Raw genomic sequence first — 15,184 nt, forward strand, 5'->3', positions numbered from 1 at the left:
CATTCGTCCAAGTACAAAGCAGGACTGGAAACTGACAAGAGTTTGCACCAGTTTCCGTCAGATCCAATCATCCGCAAAAATGAATGTAGTTTGTTTGCAACCCGCAGACATAAAAACATGTCATGTGTATCACACGTGCCTAATTACATATTGTGGCAAAGACGGGACTCGGTTGCACGAGTCATAAATCAATTTATTTTCTTTATGTCGTATAGTCTGATAGGTGTTAAGTTCAAATTGCACGTGGTCAATGATTGAAGCTGTGCACTGCATGTTGTCTTTAGCAGACAGGCAGACAGACATATAGGTGTGAATAAACCAGACACTGAGCTTTCTCTGTGACAGAGACTGCTTACCACAATCAACAAGTTTTTTTACGTAACGAGTAGATTATTTACTTGTTTGTGTACACAACCAAGATTAGATTACTGCTCACGACCTCAAACTCTAGGCATGCATACTGTTTCAAGCTCCGCGAACCTATTCACTGCGCATGCGTTATGGACGCAGCGCAGCACAGCTGTTGAAACCAGTTTTCCCCCAAGCGCTGGGGGAAATTTAGTGAAACGTGTGAACTCCGATTTCGCGGGCTTTTTTCATCGCGTTTTTATCAACTTTTTAGGTTGAATTGGCATTTTTTATGATTTATTTCGGTATGTGCATACCGAATGGTACCAGAATCTGAAAAGTTGTGTTTAACGTTGCATGTGACCTTTAAAAAAGAATGGAGAACTTCTGAAAATGAGTAATCAGTCAAGGAGATGTTTCAATATTTATTATGAGGTCAAGTGTGATATACACTAATGTATATAGATAACATAACTTCAAACGTATAACTTATCTATTCGCCCAACTCAGTAGCTATAAGTGTAATAGCAATTTCAGCCCATTTGGGGAAATACATTCTCTATACTTTCAGTAAAAGAAAAATAACTTAACTCAAAACTCTGAGTTTATTTCGATAAATAGGGGCCCAGGTTTTTGGAGTTTTTCGATGGGTAGTCATGTGACCGTTTCAAGATGGAATGACGTTATTGCGGCTGACAATACAATGGTCATTAATTGGTGCTGAAGAAATAGACTGGGTTTTATGTAGACACTTTCATTGGTATAAGACATATGTTAATTTTCTCCGCGAAGGGCGTTACATCAGCTTAAGCCATGGCATGAAGGACAACTAAAGTGATGTTTCAATGACACTATTCAGAATGAAAATGGAATCTGTGGCAAATGTACACAAGATATTAACATACAAAAAATATACAAACATGAAGTGCTTTATAATAAACAGACCACCCTCTCAGTGTCAGCACAGAAGAATAATAATACGGGTACAGAATATTTTGTGGTTTTGAATTATGTATTTTATACATAAATTTGATTTTTTTATTTTGTTGGATTAAAATATTGTCAAAAGTTTTAAAATTAAAATGACTAACTAGTATTAGTCATTAACGAGGAGTCAGGTCAAATCAGGACCCTTAGGTCAGTGTGTGAAGTAGATATCCAATATGTATTAGTCACTGCTTTTTGTCGTTTCATCTTTTTAAAAGTTTTACATTTTCATAACAACCGCGAGGCTGCTTTGGGCATTCTCTCTGTGGTAAATCAAAAACAACTGTCTTGCCGGGTGCACTTTTAGTGTCAACCTGGCGTCTGGAATCATCGTCACGTATTGTAAGCCTTTCATAATCGTGATGAATTGGAGGCTCATTTGATGTAGATGTCCAGTATGTTCCTTGTTCTTCATCACTACGTGGTTGTGATGTGGCGAGCGTACCAACGTGTAGAGCCACACCTCTGTCGTCTTTATTGACGCTTACGGAGTCCTCGACAGTCGGCAACAGGTACACGTCCGTTTCTGATCCAGTAGGTGCCCTAGGTTTTGATCCAGTTTGTTCTGGTGGTTCTAATCTTGGTGGTAATGGGGGTTCTAATTTGGATGGAACTCGATGTTCTAATCTTGGTGGCAATGGGGGTTCTAACCTGGATGGAACGCGAGGTTCTAATCTAGGTGGTACCGGAGGTTCAAATATAGGTGGTACCGGAGGTTCTAATCTAGGTGGCACCGGGGGTTCTAATCTTGGTGGCACAGGGGGTTCTAATCTAGGTGGCACAGGGGGTTCTAATCTAGGTGGCACCGGGGGTTCTAATCCAGGTGGCACAGGGGGTTCTAATCTATGTGATTCTTCAGGTTTCGATCCCTGCCCGATTCGTATTATGGTCACCCCATCACCTGTTACAAAGCAAGGTGCTACTGTATTTGTGTGAGTGGGTCGTGCCTCTTTACATTTCTCGTCCGAAACGTCACCTTTATATACAGTATCTCGAGGTCTCATTGGCAATTGAGTGTACGGCTCCGTATATACGTTGTCTGAAATGTAAATAACCAACATAAGAATTCAGTATCAAGAATGAGGGAAGTGAAATCAACTGAAATCAAATTAAGCTTACTTAAGCGGAACTTGTGCATAATGAAACCCCATGACGAGACCCCAACCAATCAAATGACTCGGAGGGTAGCCTAGTGGTGAAAGCGTTTGCTTGTAACTCCGGAGACCAGTGTTCGATTCCCTGGATTGTTACGGTGTGTGGAGGCCAGTTTTTGGGGTCCACATCTGTGATGTGGCTGGAATATAGTTACAACCGGGAAAAACGTATATCCATTCAGTCACCAATCTCATTGTCACACATTTCTCAAGCAGTGATTGTTGTGATTGTATGAGTGAGGGGGTTAGTGAGTGATTTTATGAACCATCACTGGCGATCATACTAGTACCCCTCATGGACAGCATATAGCAGTCACCTCTTCGAACTGGCAATCAAACGCGGAATTCCCCTTACTTCACCGTTAATCACGTGCTTCCTCACAGATGCACTATTAACCGCCTGGTTTATGTTCAAACTGACATTCCCCCGTTATACATGCCAGTAACTAGACTATATGGCGGTCTGTAAATAATCCAGTGATGAATAGCATGAGCATCGATCTACGTTACTGGGGTACGATGACACATGTCAACCAAGTCAGTCAACCTGTAAACCCGGTCCCGTTAGACGCCTTTTACGACAAGCATGGGTTACTGAAGATCAGTTTAAATTCACATCTTCTCGTTTACGCTGCTGGAGTACCTAGGAGACGTATTTTACATTGATATTCTATTCTATGCTTTTGTTAGACACAAAATGTAGAAACTGCCTTTGGCGTCAGGTGATGCTTAATTAATGTCAGTGCGTATTCTTTCCCACTGGCCCAAAACAAGGCGGAACAATAACGAGTGAGTATACCTTTACGTCGCTTTTATCAATATTCCAGCAATATCTGCAAGTGTACGCAAGACATTGGTTTCACACATTGTACCCATGTGAGGAATCGAACCCGGGTCTTCGGCGTGACGAACGCACGCCTTAACCACTAGGCTACCCCACCATTCCTGCGGAAAAATAAGCGTGACTTACCGATTTTGGGATTTGTTGGTTTTTTCCAACCTCGTTTGAGGATGATATGTTTGGAGACCTCATGGATCTTGTCCATGATGGCCTGGCTTTCCTTTGTCTCCATCTCGAACAACCCCTCCCCTGTGGCACTCTTTCTCCCTACCTCAAGTGAGAATTTGCTGGGTGACATGCCGTACCTCCTGACGCAGTCGTAAGGCCATTCTAAAATGAGGTCATTTGACTTTACGTCCCGAAGACGCACTGCATCGATGTCGATAACCAGATGGTAGGGTTGCTGTTGTTGATTCGTCAAGGGTAAACCCTGCTGGTTTTCACTGAAGACGACTCTAAACGTGCTACCTGAAAGCGATTAATGAAATCTGAAAGGCTCTGAAGAGTGTATGGAATCTGCGGACAGTAAATTCTTCCGGTTTATATTGCCACCTTGTTATAGTGCCACACTGGTTATAATGCTTATAATATTATAATTATAATAATTATATAATAATTATAGTTATACAGTCATCCTGGATACAATTTCACACAGGTGATACTCTCGCTTTGGACATATTACCATCCCCCTGCTTATAGTTCCATCCTGAGTATAAAGTCGTTCTTATTTTCTTGCCACCTTTGTCGTAATGTCAACCGGGTTCCATTGTCACCCTGATTACAATGTCACTGTCACCCTGATTCTAATGCTACCCTGGTTCCACTGTCACCCTGATTCTAATGCCACCCTGGTTCCACTGTCACCCTGGTTATAACGTTATCCTGGTTTCAATGCTGCGTTGGTTACAGTCATTCACTTACAACGGCACTCCGGATATAGTGTCACCCTGATTGTAATGCCCCTTAGGTTTTTGTGTCAGCTTGGTTATAATCGCACTGTTGTTGTAATGTTACCCTCGACATACCGTCACCTTAGTTATTATACCACCTTCGTTATAGTACCGTGCATATGGTGATATCATAGCTTGTCTCATGAACACTTATAGTTAAACTTGGTATCGATACCAGAAATCTATATCGTGGCACAGATTGTTTGAGTGGGTTAATATTTAAAATCCAGTCGAGAGAATTTCAGCGATATCACGAGTGTTACAAGTGAAAAAACACAGTTCCATTTGTTTCACTATCCTTTTTGTGAAACAAATAGAAATCACAGATAAAGATTTACTGCTTACTGCTTGACAAGAATTAGATGAGCCAGGAGCTGACAAGTGACTCCAATTTGCATATGTGGGAAAGGCCCCCAGAACATTCCATTTGAAACAAGAGGGAAACAGGTTATCGTCTAAATACGAGTACTGAAAAGTTCAATTTCCTCGTGTGAATCGTGTCCAGATGGTGTCTTGCTGAACTAAATCGGTCTACGAGGCACGTGTTAAACAGCAGCGGTATTGATTTCACGCCACGGTCAGCATGTATTGCACGTGCTTAATCGGCAATATACCTGTAGCAGCCAAGTGTATTCGTCCAGACTACTTGCCACGCCTGCTTGTCACAAAGGCGTTCACTGCGCTGGCTCATCTAATACTTGTCAAGCAGAAAATGTAGAATACGATATTAAAATTGTTCCCTTAATAACAACAGGATATAGAAAGACCATGGGAACTAACGGCACACCTTCATGGTACCCCAGCTGGATTTACCCCGTCCCCCCTCCCTTATCACACAGATTGTGTGAATAGATACAGCTCATAAACAAATAATGTAACACGATGTTTGGGCACTATATATATCTCTTCATGCGATGTATATGAATAAAGGTCACGTGTAACGCTGATTTGAGTCTGTCTGTCTTCAGCTGTCTTGGTGGTAAGTGTCATACATTAACATACGACTATCTGACTGCGCTTCATCGCTTCATCGATGACTATCGATGACTAACACACGCAAAGACAAATCAAAATTACACGGAACAAGGGCCAATAGTGATTACGGCTAATGATATCTGTTCCAGTTCCAGTTTGATACCAGTTTCGTCTCAGATGCGTCAAACTGGTACATTTCCTGAGTCCAGGGCCCTTATTCTCGAAATGTTCGTAGCCCTAAGAATTCTTAATTTTGGTCGTAGCCAATGAGTTAAGAATGGGCTTAAGAGCTTCGAAGGGTTGCGAACGTTTCGAGAATAGCTAGCCAGATCCACAAAGCGTTTGTAGCTCTACGATGTTCGTAATCCCATGATAATCTATAGAGTTACGACAGGTCGTAACGTTACGAACGCTTTGTGGATCGACACGCTGCTCATAGGAGGCAGGGAAAATTCCCGATCACCAGGTGCTTATGGCGCGTAGTTATTATCACGGACAGATGACGGACAAATGACCAGCGACAACAATAGTGATGACGTCACGTTTGCCGTTATCCGTCTTGTGTATGGTTGACGAAAGACACAAATGACCTAACATACAAAGATGTAAACATTCACCAGATCTGCATGCACGGTCGTGGGTTTTATACCGTTTTCTGTTTGTGATTCATAACACATAATTGTGGTGCATTTTGGGAGGTTTCTTGCATTTATTTAAATCTGTGTGGAGTAAAGTAGAAACTGGTGACAACTGGAAAAAATATACCCATGGAAAAAATTAAGGAAACGCATGAAATAGCTCTGACTTTTAATCTTTGAAACAGTAAGAGAAAAGTTCATATAGATGAAAAGGCTTATGGCAAGTGGTGAAAATCAATATCGGGTGTGTCCCCCATGTCTCTGGAGAACTGCTTGGCATCGTCCTGGCATGCTGCGAATGAGTGTACGGATGGTACCAATCGGAATTCTACGCCATTCTTCCTGGAGAGCCACGAAAAGTTCATCCAAATTGTTGGGTTGAACAGGTCTGTCCCGAACATTGCGGCCAAGAACATCCCAAAGATGTTCGATGGGGGTTAAGGTCATTGCAACACCCGGACACATTCAGCCCTCAGTCTGTCCCGACAAACATGAGCGATGTGGGGGCAGGCATTGTCATGCTGGAACTCGAACATTCGACCTGCTGTACGCGCAAAGGGGATCACAATCGGGTTCAAGATCTCGTCACGATATCGTACACCTGTTATCCTGCCAGTAACACGCACAAGATCTGTTTTGTGGTTAAAGGTAAACCCGCCCCACACCATAACAGAGCCCCCTCCATAACGATCATGCTGTTTGATGGTGCAGGCACTGTGACGTTCCCCAACGCGTCTCCAAACTCGAATTCGACCGTCATTATGGTCTAGTGTGTACCTGCTCTCATCACTAAACATGGTGTTTCTCCATTGACGTACGGTTCTTCCTCCATGGTTCCGTGCCCACTGCAGTCTCACGCGCTTGTGTTGCTCAGTTATTTTGATTCCAACCATTGGACGGCGGCTTTTTAGACCAGCCTATTTAAGACGATTACGCGCTGTACATGAACAATTTCTGACGTTTGTTCTTCGCCTGAATTCCGTATTGATTTTGGAGGAGGATTTGAACCTGTCTCGCAGAGCAATAAGGCGTAGGGTCCGGTCATCCCGTGGGGTGGTTTTCTTTTTCCGTCCCCAACCACGCCTCATTTTGACGTCACCAGTTGCTCTGTAAAGATTCCAAAGTCTGGATATCACGCTAACAGACTTGTGAAAAGTTGTTGCAACCTGTCGTAATGAGCTTCCACCATTAACCATGCTAATTGCCTCCCATTTCTGTGCCAAAGGTAAGTACTGTCTCGCCATGTTACGTGTAAATCTAAGTGCATGTAACTTTAGGAGCATGCAGTGCACGTGCATGGAAACCATTATGGTGAGTTTGAGTGAACTGCTCTTCACGACAACGATAATACAGGGCGCTGAAGTTGGTAAACAGAAATTTTGAATTGCCCTAAGAAACATGCGTTCTCTTGATTTTTTTCCATGAGTAGATTACCCATCGTAACCGCCTAACTCTCTGCCGAGAAACTGCATCTCTAACAATCGTAAGACGTCACGATATACGCATGTAGTGCCCGGAGTTCGAAAACCGTTCGATTAGCTGTTTTTAAGTTCCCATTGTAGACATTTATTTCACCGACTTTCACCGCTTACTTTAAACTATTTTGTACATTGACTCGTTTGCACACTTACCGTGAACATAATTAACAATTTTATAGAAGTTTTGAGCTTCACCGATTTTGAAAATCCAGTCGAGAGGCAGTCGCCGTTTTGTTTACATGTTATATACATGTTTACATGTTCCAAATAAAATAATATATTTTGTACATTTAAAATGGCTGTTAGGTAAATAAGTTGTATGCTTCTCCAACGGGTTATACGGTTTGATGTACGTCTGTCTGAGACAGCTTTATCCCTCGCCAACCGGCTTGGGTCACACTGCTGCAAAGAGACGTACATCAGACCGTATCCCTGAGGGAGAAGCTTACAACTTTTGCTTTTCGTTTGTTTTGAACTCAAAAAATATTCAGTCTAAAAGTCAATGATCTGAAAGTAATCGAGTCTGGACGAAACGATCCAGTGATTGACGACATGTGCATTGTCCTACGAGAATGGGATACGATAATCCCGTTACTCGTCGTGTTTGACAAACATGGGCCCTGGCCGATCCAGGATTCGAACCGGGATATTCACGATGTTCTCAATGTGAAGAAATACGGTATCTCATTTCCTCAATAGTTCACTGAAGTAACTCTAGAAATTATAAACAATGCAACTACGGAGATTTAGTGTTTAGTTTTTGTTTTGCGTTCCGTGTCCGTGTCCGTGTTTTACATGCATATGTACTTAAAACAGATGTAGAATTGAAATGAGGCAATAGGATAAAATTTGCTACTGTTCACTCGACACTCAAAGTTTTCTTCCACACCTTGGCACTTAAACAGGGTGGGACACCTTGACACCTGAACAGCTTGGGGATTCAAATCCATGATTGTCTATTGGCGTTGAACTATTCAGCGAAATCATCAACCCTGCATTATAAGGGGGAAATATTGACCTTATGTAAGGTTTATGAAGGTTTTAGGGAAAAAGAAAGAAAAAAGTAGTATAGGGAATGATAGTTCTGGACCACTTTCAAGAAATGTCTCTACAAAGCCTTATTTACTAAATAAGGCTTTGGTTGGGCCATTAGCTCTTGCTACTATTACCCCTACTACAAAAAAGTTGGCGGCAATTACTGTGCCTTGGTAGGAGGTAACACTGTGCCGTACGGTACGATCAATAATTCTTCTCTTACAAATCCCCTACCCGGCCCATCCCTCAAGTAGTACAAGTTAGGTTCGTCGGTTTTCATATCCACTTTATCTATGTTGTAAGTTTTGACTGACCATATAGGATCGGTGGCCCGCTTACGGCTATCGCCCTCGTGTTCCCCCGGCTGGTATAGATACCTCACTAGGGCCCTATCTGGTATTTGTTTCTCCTTCCCACGCAATGGAGCGCCCGACTCTGCAACTATTGATTTTAGTTTGATAGCGTCTGCCGGTTTCTTACCGGTGAGACGGGTGACTTCATGGTTGATTGCCGACACCACCTTGGGTAACCTCGTGACCCATTCAGTCGATCGTTTTCCAGGGGTGGTCATCTCCCTAGCATACTGATAGCCGAACAAGCGCTCAGCCAAAGTCCTATTAAATCTCTCAACTATGGCTTGGCTGCGATGGACTCCGGCCGTGCCACGCCTGACCTTTGTATCGTGTTTGGTTAGCAGTTGTGACACGGCACCCATGAACTCCCGTCCGGGGTCAACTTGCAGCTCTGTTGGCCACGTCAGTGGGCTGCGTTTGTATATGCGTTCAAATCCTCTGGCTACCTGGGCCGAATCTTTCGTGGTCAAGGGTTCGGCTTCCTTGTAACGACTGGCTACATCCACTACGGTTAAGGCATACTTGTACCTCTTGTCGTGGGGTAGGAACAGTAGGTCTGCCTGGTGAATGCTATTAGGTATGTTAATACCGAACCTCCTTCTAGGCACGTAGCGTGGTGCCGGTAAATAGATCTGCCACAGGGCTTGTTTTTCAAGCCACGCTTTGGCTTCCTCCGGGGGTACTCGCGCTAGTTTAGCTAGCTTATCTACTGCGCTAGCTCCTTTCCAGTACCCACGCGGGCTGTAGTAAATAGCCTCAAATTTTTTCATGTCCATACGCGTATGTGTTTATACCATCAATAGCTATCCAACGTTTCGTGTCCATAGGCGACAGGGACGTCTTGTTTATAGTCAGTCCGTATATCTTATGTCCATCACTTCTAAGTGTGTTCATTTTATGTCTAAAGGTACGGGTCTTGAACAGGGCTTCCTTGAATCTGGCGTGTTTGATGTGTTGTTTCACCACATACTTCTTAACCCCCTTAGCCTTCCGGATCTCACTATTGTCGGCTTTCAGTATGGAGTACATCTTAGGTCTCAAACCTATGTACTCGGCTATGGGCGTGCCAGCACACTCGTCCTTCATCTTACCTAGGACCTTTTTATTTACAGTACTGTGTATGGCATGGGTCTTAGGGTAATCGCTGGTGTCGTATAAATCGAGGTGTTTTTTCATGTCCTCGTACACGTCCTCGGTTCGAATCTCCATCAGCAGGGAATCCGTGTCAGTGTACAGCACTTCACACCTGTCGCCGTACTGTTTCTTGAGCTCGTTGTAGTAAAAGTCGTACATCAGGTGTTTGGATAAATCGAGGATGCTCATCCCCACGTAAACAGGCCGGTTGAATTTTATGTGACTTTTCTTCATGTGTAGGGCAACCAGGTTGTCTGTGAATATCTTACTACGGTTGAATGCCGGACTGGCTATCAATCTCCTGAGCTTGTCTTCCTCACTCGACCGAACCAGCTTCACGGTCACGCGTTTCCTCAGGTTCTCCATAGTCTTACCAAACACCGAGTTGTTCATGAGCTTGTAGAGATTTTTCTCAAAATCACTGGTGGCTTTTTTTCGTAGGTCTGTGTTCATTCTGATGTAGGGCTCCATCCATGGACTCTGGTCGAACATGAGCACCCTGTGTATTTTGGTCAGCCTCATACCCAACGACAGGTACAGCTGTAGGTTGCGATAGTGAACGATGTACTTGGTCTTATTCATTAAGTTAGGCACGAGTTTTTCAACGTCTGTCACACGCCCACCTGACAAGTTATGTTGGTACTCAGACATCCAGTCTGGGTTAACCCTCATACGTTCGGGGGCCAGGGGGTAGCTGTTGTGTGATGTGTGTAATTCCTTGGGATACTCTAAGTCAACCTCGAGGATATAACCTTTGTTCGAATCTGGTGCAACCTCCATAACATCAACGTGGGGTACCCATTCGAATCCCCCTGTAGGTAGATACTGACTCATGGCCCAGCCGTACAGGTTGTTTGCGTCGAGGTAGAGAATGTGATTGGTTGGTTTGTTAGGATCGTAACCTTTCACGTATTGATTATTTGCTTTCGCGTATCGTTTGGATGCCATGGAAATCCCACCTCGCAAGCCTTTCTCAATGAATAGGTGCATGTCGTAATCTGTGAGCAATTCCAAATTAACTCCGGTCTTTTTAAGCAAGGCGTCCCACGACAGACCTGGGCTGGTGTAATACCATGCGGGGTCGAGTTTATACTGCTTTAAACATGTCTGCCGAAACGTTTCAAACACGTCGGCTAACAGCAGTACATCTGTCCTCAAGTACAGGTCGTGATAATCACCCAGGTTCTTACAACCCAGTTTATTCCATACGTTAGTCGCGTGCGAGTAATCATCTCGTGAGACGGACGCCTCATTCAGCTTGCTATAAAAGCAGTCAATAGGGGGTAGTCTGGTCTCGGTGAACTTGGCCCAACTATCCATGTACTCATAGGGGTACACACCCTTCCTCATAAGCAGGGGTCTAGTCTCGGCGTCTGTGTATCGATCGGTGATAGGGAAGGTATTGTTGGCCTTGACCAGACTGTCGAGTGACGACAGGAGGAACTGAAACGAGTCAATGAACCTAAGTCCGTTTAAGCTGAAGGAGATGTATCTCTCCATGTTGTTGGGGATGCACGTTATATTACCATCGATTTTCGCGATGGCCTGCATGATCAAGTGTGAGTCGTACCCTCTCAAGTTGTGAAAGACAACGGGGATGTTTATTGTCTTAGGGTTGATTTTAAGCTTGAGGTTGCACGCGTTGTGAGCGGCGCCTCTATACTTACCAGTTATGTGGCAGTGATCTCTCACCGAATCACCGTTAAGTGGTGAGTCGCACACGTGACAGTTAGTGCTACTAGCGTGGGCTAGCCTGTCGGCTCGGGTCATACGCATGGGAGCGATTCTATACAATGCATTCCTAATAATTTTTTCTTCCTCCTGCAAACACTTTAGAAACCTTTCAGCCGCGTCAGGGCCCCTATACACTACCGGAGCTTTCGTTTCCCCGTCACAACGGACGACAATGTATCCAAACGAACAGGCTTTATGCTCTTGTGTCTTGTGGGTGATGGGAGCCTCGCCGGCGGTACCACTGGTGGGTGTGGGGGAATCCCCCACAACTAAGGCTTCGAAGTCGGCGTATATAATATAAGGTACAGACATTTGGTTCTTGTGGTTACTGAATTTTAGGATATTTTCACCTTCCTTAGGCATGTCGACTCGTATGGCCGTCTGCCCCACACCTTGGCAATCATCCCGGTGGGATTCTAATAAATCAGCTCGACTGAAACCGTGTAGGCATCGTACACAAAAGTGTTTTTCCCCAACGTGTTTCGACTGGTCGTGCAACAACCGGCTGAGATGTTTTATCCACGTGTAGTGATACTTTTCACCTCGCTGGATCATGAATATATTGATAACTTGGTGATCCTTCACCGGGCTGACCCTGTGTACTATTGTTGTGTTACCTTCATACCCAAAGACATTTATAGCCAGATTATTCTGTTTTTCTACTTTAGTGATCTGGGATATGGGGGTGGGTTCATCTATACCATCCCAGTTGAGCCCATCGTCTTGGGGATAGCTAGAAAGCCTATCTGAATGAGTGCCAGCTGGAAATAAGGCTGACCTGATAGATAACCTCAGGCAATCGTTTCCTCTATTCTTAACGTTTACTATGGCATGTTTGTTCCTATAGTAGGGAGGCAAGGCTAGGTATGACCCGCCTCTGAACGGCACGTAGTTAGCTATGTCTAGATAGACATTATCGATTTTATCTACAGCCCACCCGGACCCCAAGTGTGTATAGCGTTCTAGGTATTCTCGTATCTGCTGAAAACTTGTATCGATTGATGCGTCAATGGTCTCTGCATGTGTGACGACCTCTTGTTGACCTCGGAAGTAAGGCTGAACATACTCAGTGGTACTCCCAACCTGCTTATCGAGCGACATTTTCACTGTGATATGAAACTTGATACTTCCTAGATTATTTAGTTCCTGGTTGACCTTATCAGCTATCAGAGGTTTGATATCTGTAATGTCTATGTTTCTATCAACGTGCATGCGCCAACCTCCCAAATAGTTGCCTACGGCGTGCTTAGTGCGCACGAACTGTAGGTCAATAGCTCTATTCTGTCGTAATAATTCTACAAGCTGTGGTTTTCTCATACGGGAATACCCGCCTAAACCCAAATCGTGTGCCTCGGCTTTCAGTTGTTTTACAGTGGGTCGTGCTACGGGGGCATGTGATAACAATGCGGTTAACCCGGCTCTCCCCAGGTTTGAATAACCCGTGTGTCCAAGCTGTTTTGCTTGAGCTTTTAATTGTTTTACCGTAGGAGGGGCTTCTAAACCTAGTAATCTCAACAATGCTGACTTCCGCATTCGAGAATACCCGATAACACCTCTCTGTTTTGCGACCCGCTTGAGCTCGCTTACAGTAGACATCGTGTTTACACCTAAGAGAACTAATGTCTAATTGGTTCACAGTAAGGGGAGGTAACCCTTAAGTGGCTATCTTGAGCAGTCGCCTACGTTCTTTTATATAGCCTTTTTTATTCTCGTAGATGAGTTGATGTCTGACTACGTTCGCTCCGTGAGCTTTACATAGACAGTAGTGCCCTTTAACCCCGATACCACACACAGAACACGTGTAGTTAGGACTTCCCATATGGAAACAACAGAACCCCTGATTCCTGCATTTCCTACCACAGGCCTCGGTCTTCCCCATAAGTATGTATTCGCATCGGTATGGAGCGGGTCTCATGTTTACTTATATAGGTATTTTAATTTAATTGCTTCGCAACCAACGCAGTAGCTGCTATGCCCAACACTATGAAGCCCAGTTCACGATTCATTTGTCCCTTGGATGGTGTGTAGTACTGAGCGAGTGTGGGTTTATTGAGCGGTTCCAATTGTTTACCAGTTAGTAGATAGTATTCTTTCATTGCTTCATCGACATCGTAGAATGTTTTAATGGCATGGTTTTCACGCTTGAGTTGTTCGTTAATAAAATCGATCCTCTGGAGACGTTTTTTAGCGTACTCAGCCTGTGCTCTTTGTAATTTCTCAGTAGCGAGATCGTGCCGCTTCCTTTCTTCCTGTATTTCAGACGCGTGATCATCTCGTAGTTTCGAGAAGAGGAAATTACTCCCGGAAAATGCCAGGGCATTCACTAACGCCCCACCAACCATCATAGCTATCGTGGCCATCCCTATATTTATTTCATTATATTATCAGGTATTATTCCTTGTTTTACTAGGATGTCTTTTGTGGCCATCGCCATACCAAGGTTCATTATGAGCATACCCATATCCTGCAGGTTGAAATCTAGCTTGATAGTTGGTTGTTTAAGCACCATTTTAGTCAACCGAGCGTACCCTACGGCTAGACTGGCGACCACTGTGGCGTGGTATGCGTCGTTGACGAACGTTTTCCCCTCAGACATTATGTATATGATATAAAATATTAAAATTATAACATGATATGCGGGTCTACCGTGGGGGTGGGGGGCTCACTGTTGGGTGGTGGCTCACTGTGGGAGGGTACCCCCACGTATAACCACGAGATAGCCAAGGCAGCAGTTACACCTACAGCCAACAACAGTCGGGGGTTGGTCACTTTATGTTGGTTACACCACCGTTTTTTACCGGCAGCTACTCTCTTAGGATTCTTCTGCCTGGTCACTTCCCTCACTGGTTCCTGTGAAGGGGTCTCCACCGTCACCTCGGGACTCACTGGTTCCTGTGCAGCATCCATCTATACTATTATTATTATTCTTTCTCTCAAATTGACAATGTTTTGCCGTGATAATCGCCGCCGTCACTGGAGCCAACAACATACCATATTTGTGGTACAGCCCGCAGCTGATAGAGCTCACGGCGTGTTCGATAAAAGGGTCTTTCTCGAGGTCCTCCCACAGGTAAAGTCGGCGCTCTGGTGGAATGGGAAAGAAGTATGACACAATACCGGTGTATATCTGGGTCATAGCCGATCCTATTGTTTTTGTCATTTCTGCTCCGAGCCGGGACTCGTATCTAGCGTACAGCTTATCGATTTCTTCGGCTGACATTTTGTTAATTTTATCCGGAGTGTAGTCTCCAAAGTAATGTTTGGCTTTGCCGCCAACAGCCAACGCCACCAGTTTCTCTCGCTTGTCATCAGTGGGGCCTGCGGGCGGCGTGGGGGAACCCTCCAACGACAATTGTTCGAGCAATTCCTCACACTCCATCTTATAATATAACAAGTAAGATTTAGTTTTAACTATATAATACCCGATACAGACAAAACACAGAGAAATGAAGGTTAAGTTGCACACGACAAATACTTCAAATATCATAGCTTTGCTTAGCTTTTGCTTAGCTTTGCTTAGCTTTGCTTAGCTTTGCTTAGCTTTGCTTAGCTTTGCT

At 44.2% G+C, this 15,184-nt stretch overlaps 1 protein-coding gene across 1 annotated transcript in view; it reads right to left on the reverse strand.

The window, feature by feature from the left end:
- Positions 1 to 760: 760 nt before the first annotated feature.
- LOC137265466 (uncharacterized) overlaps positions 761 to 15,184 on the reverse strand; it is a 29,205-nt gene continuing 14,781 nt past the window's right edge. Inside the window, exons 3-4 of the mRNA XM_067800868.1 lie at positions 3,460 to 3,798; positions 761 to 2,374 (exon numbers count right to left, since the gene is read on the reverse strand). Coding sequence (XP_067656969.1) covers positions 1,539 to 2,374; positions 3,460 to 3,798 — 1,175 coding nt within the window. The 3' untranslated portion in view covers positions 761 to 1,538. The remainder of the gene's footprint in view (positions 2,375 to 3,459; positions 3,799 to 15,184) is intronic.

This window comes from Haliotis asinina, chromosome 15, assembly GCF_037392515.1.
Source record: "Haliotis asinina isolate JCU_RB_2024 chromosome 15, JCU_Hal_asi_v2, whole genome shotgun sequence".
Lineage (NCBI taxonomy): Eukaryota > Metazoa > Mollusca > Gastropoda > Lepetellida > Haliotidae > Haliotis > Haliotis asinina.